The 4,716-nt window shown below is 47.0% G+C and overlaps 1 protein-coding gene across 2 annotated transcripts; it reads left to right on the forward strand.

Moving 5' to 3' along the window:
* Window positions 1–376: 376 nt before the first annotated feature.
* LOC123042732 (putative B3 domain-containing protein Os04g0676650) lies at window positions 377–4,398 on the forward strand. Of its 2 annotated transcripts, none has more exons than XM_044465120.1 (9): window positions 377–818; window positions 1,326–1,670; window positions 2,145–2,305; window positions 2,404–2,490; window positions 2,972–3,061; window positions 3,164–3,264; window positions 3,418–3,464; window positions 3,563–3,639; window positions 3,856–4,398. In XM_044465120.1, exons 1-9 carry the CDS (start codon window positions 494–496, stop codon window positions 3,982–3,984), a joined length of 1,362 nt encoding a protein of 453 aa, XP_044321055.1. In that variant the 5' UTR covers window positions 377–493; the 3' UTR covers window positions 3,985–4,398. The 2 variants fall into 2 exon arrangements, with proteins under 2 accessions (XP_044321055.1, XP_044321056.1); XM_044465121.1 differs by having other exon boundaries at window positions 379–818; window positions 1,326–1,661.
* Window positions 4,399–4,716: the final 318 nt, after the last annotated feature.

Below are 4,716 nucleotides of genomic sequence, written 5' to 3' on the forward strand. Positions count from 1 at the left end.
CCCGGCAATTCGTAACCCTTTAGAATTAGAGAAAGGTCCGATAATCTTCGCGCGCTTCGCCTTACTTTAACGGTGGCCGCACGATACCTGGCAATTCACAACTCTTTAAATTTAGAGAAAGATCTGATAATCTTCGCGCGCTTCGATTTCTCCTACTCATGTTATTGCTTCACAAGACCTTGATTTTCACCATTTTGGTAGGTTTGAAATGCTCACATCTCACAAAACCCCTCAACATTTCCATTTTCACACCCCCATTTCCCTTGCTTCCATGTTCCCATTGTGGCTGCCCCCTACAAAAAAATCACCCCCAATCTCTCAATAATTAGCGAGCAGCACACGCCGCAGGCCCCCCGCCTCTTCAAAAGCACGGCCGCGGCCACCGTCTCTCGCTCATTGTCTTTCAGTGTACGCCCACACAGAACCGAACGCAAACACCCAGAGCGCACGGAGCACGAGGCTGCGCTAGCTGGCTGCCTCGCGCGAGCACGACATGGCCGACGCGAACGGATCGCCCTCGCCGTCGCCGCAGCACTCCTCCGGCGGCGAGGCCGTGACCGGCGACTTCGTGGCGGTGCCGGGCGCCGGCCCGCACGCGTCGTTCCAGGCGCTGCTCGCGTCCGTGGGCGGCCACGACCCGCACGGCGCCGTGGCGAACGTCCTGGCGCAGCGCCAGTACCAGGAGTTCGAGCAGCTGTTCGGGCCCCCCGTCCCGCTGATCCAGGCACCGCCGCAGCCAATGCCCCTCCAGGTCCAGGCCCCCCCGCCGACCCCGCCGCCGCCGCACTGCGCCCAGTCCAACCTGCTGATGCCCGCCGGTGAGTATCTTGTTTTTCCTTTCTTTTCTGCATCGTCTTCGTACGTCCTTGCGCCGTCGTCGCCGTCGCCGGCACGATCGTTTTCTCCGTGATCTGTCCCTTCCCATCCCATGGCTTTCTTCCAGTTCCAGGCCGCGCGCTTAGGGTTTTGACGCGCCCGGATCTGCGCGCTGTGTCCCTGCTGCGCGCGCCGCCATGGACGGGCGCGAGATCCGCACGTCGTTCTAGGTTTTCTGCCCTTCATCAGGACTGCAATCTTGGCCGCTCTCCGGCCGGGAGGAGCGGATCACTGAGGAAGATTGCAGCAGGAAGCGAGATTCTGCACAATCTACTTGCTAGATCAGGCCGGACTTTCCATTTGTAGCGTGTTAAATCACGCATTTCATCTTGTTAATTTAGGGCATACCTGCTAGTTCTTCCTTTCCTTTTCTTTTCCCTTGCGTTTTTTGTTGTTTAGTGTACTTTGGCCTTGATTAATGCTGTTTTTTCTTTGCTAATGATTTTCAGGGACGCACAACTACCAGCACTGGCAGCCGCCCGCCCCCCAGATGGGCGTCGCAGCGGCGCCGCGGCAGGCCCCGATGGGAGCAGGGGTTTTTGGGGACTGGACCATGTACAACGTCAACAACACGTTCGTGTCTGTCGCCTGCGGTAGCAGCAGCAGCTTCCGCGGCAACAACAATGGCTACCATCAGAGCTCGAGGCTGTGCTCCCCCACTGCATGGCCCAATAACTTCATGCCGCCGCCGAGGAGCCCTTACAGTGTTTATCCTCATGGCATACAGCAGCAGCAGGGTCACCAACAAGCTATCACCTACAATGCCAACAATAATCATCAGCAAGGTAATTCAGGTATACATATATTTAATTACATGTGGTGTGTGTTTCTCATTCTGTTTAAGATTCAGGTATCCATGCTGTGTGGATCTGTTTTGTAAATTCTACGAATCTGATAACATCGGGTTCAATTTCTTTGATTGATTGTATGCAAGGGTTATGTATAGTTGAATTTATTTGGTATTCAAGTTTTTGTAGTACTGTTTAGTTTAGCATTGTGCTGAATCCAGCAACTTTGTAAGGGCTTTATGATGGTATAGATTGTGAAGCAAACAAATTTTCTAAAACGATTTGTCCAAGTCCTCATTCCAAATAATCTGAGTCATACACTAGCTAGGCTAGCATATATCCAACTCTTACTTTGCATAGACAAAATTGCATTCATGTTACTATTTCTAAAATTTATTTATATTTTGCAGACTAGCTAAATTGCATTCATGCTACTATTGCACATTGTTTCATTCTGTACATCGATCTCGTGCTCTGCAGGCTTTGTATCCAACTTCAGGGTGGATCCACCATTACTACCTGCTCAGTGCTTTCAACCAATATCTCCGGCGTCAAACAATCGCTCTCCTCCACAATACCTCGACGAGGCCAGATACGCCGAAAGGGCCAAGAGGCGCACCCAGAAGAGGAAGAATTCAGAGGTAACAACAACAGCTAGGAAACATGCAAATCATTTATGCTTACATAAGTTTAATTACCATGAGCTAGCACAGCTGATGCATGTGAGATTAATTTCCAGGACCCGCCTGAGATGGGAAGTGAAAACGCCATGATGCTAGATGAGAATCACAACTTCAGCAACCAGGCCCAGCAAATTTTCACTACTGTAAGTAACATGCATGATGCTTTGATGCATATATATATGCTTTGTAGGTCCGTCCTATTCACTTCACTATGCATGCTGTTCTTAATTTGCTGTGCATGATTTTTTTTCATTATGTTAACTATACAAGCTCTATATTCTGCATTGATTGCTTTATATTATAGTAGTAATGGAGAAGACACTCCAATAGATTAATAATACTTTGGCAATTATTCCATCAATTTACCTCTAATTGGTTCCAGCTTTAGACTCTTGTTGTTCTGCAAACAACTGGAACCTGATGGTCCTACGATCGAGTTGTAAGTTATGACAAGTAGCAAAATGCTGTTGTAATTTACTGTATTAAAATGATGAAGGTGCCAAACCAATTTTCAAACATCCAAAGCTGAACCACACATATATAAGATCATCAGGTTGCTGCAGTTCGAAGTGGATGCATTCCCACTGAACTAACTTGAATTTGTTCCTGCAAAACTATTTACAGAGGTTCAACTGTAAAGACTACCATATGATTGTGTGGAAGGAGTTGACCAACAGTGATGTTGGAAATATTGGAAGAATTGTACTGCCAAAGGTATGTACGTAGCTAGGTGCCACTATTACTCTAATTAATCGACATGAAAGTTACTATCTGTTAGCTGCTTCGCAATCTCACTATATATACTGAATTTTGTAGAGGGATGCTGAGGCTAACCTTCCAGCTTTGCTTGAAAGGGATGGCCTGATACTCAAGATGGAGGACATGAGGCTTCCTGTTACATGGAACTTTAAGTTCAGGTAATCACTAGTTCAGGGTAATATATTTATTTTCTCTGCAACAACTCCGTAAATCATAGTCTCGCAGTGTTGGAGAGTTAATATCTGCCTCATTTTCACTAGTTCAACTGTATGTATGTATATATCACACTGATGATGCGAGATACTTCCCAGGTACTGGCCTAACAACAAGAGCAGAATGTATGTCTTGGAAAGTACGGGTATGTTGGTTTTAACACTGACTGACTCAAGTAAACACTTCAAACATTTGTAAGTATGTACATGTGTTTTCTGATGAATTGCATTGTCTTAATCTCAGGAGAATTTTCAAAGAACCATAATCTAGAGACACAAGACACCTTCATCATCTACAAAAGCCACGAGTCCGGCAAATTTGTACGTGAAAACTCCATCTACTCTACCCCACTTTCTCTTATCCTCAGTAATAAATAGTCCATCCAGATTCCCATCTGCAAACTAAACTCGCCAGCTCTCTCGATACTACTATATATTAGCCGAATAATATCAACTTCTCATTCTGCAAGTCACTCGGTCTCATGATATTAGTATGACTTATGCCAATATTAATTCTTTTTGTCATCTCTTGATCAGATTGTCCGTGGGGAGAAGGTGACTGGGCAGTGCGCTACCTTAATTTGTCCGGAATGCAAGGAGGCAGGCCGCATCTACAACAAACAATGCGGGTTCACCAGGAACCTGCATGCCAAGAGAAGAAGATAGATGTCGTCTTCAGCTCAGCACCAGAAAGCACCATCACAATGATGCATGTGGTGCATGTTGACTTGTTACAGAACACCTAGAAGCAATCACAAAATCAAGGAACAGCCAGAAGCATCGTCGAGAGAGCTAGTCGTATCACCCTAAATTATCATCGTTGACATGTTGTACCATTGGAACTGAATTTCAGACAGAAGTACTGTAGGCCTTAGCAGCTAGCTAGCTGGTGAATAGCTCTGGCCCCATCCAAGAAAAACATCTTTAATTTCCGTTTTTTAGACAACTTAAGTTTGCTTCACCATGTACCTGGTGTTCTGTTATGTATCTAGCTGTAAGAAAAATAATCTGTGCTGTAGTGTTGTACTTCATTCTGGATGATTCCCATATATAATAGGGTTAATTATCCTTTTGCCCTCAGTGGTGTCCATGTGCTCAGTTTTGCCCTCAGATGCGAATTGTGCTCAGTTTTGCCCCTAGTCCGTGCGCACCGACTCGTTCCGTGAACTCTGCCGTCTCCGTCAGGTCAACCTTTTGACTCGGCCCTTACAGGTGGGACCAGGCGGCAGAAACGGCCAATTTTATTCAGACCGTTGCACGCGTGGCTTGTGGGACCCAGCAAAGAGCCGTTGAGCAGAGAGCCGTTGGCGGGTGTGCTATATAAGCGGGCGACAGCGGTGGTGACCACGGCGACAGAGAGCACGGCGGTGACCACGGCGAGAGAGAGAGCACGGCGGC

The sequence above is a fragment of the Triticum aestivum genome, chromosome 2B (genome assembly GCF_018294505.1).
Source record: "Triticum aestivum cultivar Chinese Spring chromosome 2B, IWGSC CS RefSeq v2.1, whole genome shotgun sequence".
In the NCBI taxonomy this organism is placed as follows: Eukaryota; Viridiplantae; Streptophyta; class Magnoliopsida; order Poales; family Poaceae; genus Triticum; species Triticum aestivum.

Excerpts from the sequence above, each read along its gene's own strand:
- LOC123042732 (XM_044465120.1), top strand. The coding sequence starts at position 494 with ATGGCCGACGCGAACGGATCGCCCTCGCCGTCGCCGCAGCACTCCTCC. Across the intron at positions 1,671-2,144 it reads TCATCAGCAAGGTAATTCAG|GCTTTGTATCCAACTTCAGG; the intron begins GTATACATATAT and ends CGTGCTCTGCAG. Across the intron at positions 3,640-3,855 it reads GCCACGAGTCCGGCAAATTT|ATTGTCCGTGGGGAGAAGGT; the intron begins GTACGTGAAAAC and ends TCTCTTGATCAG.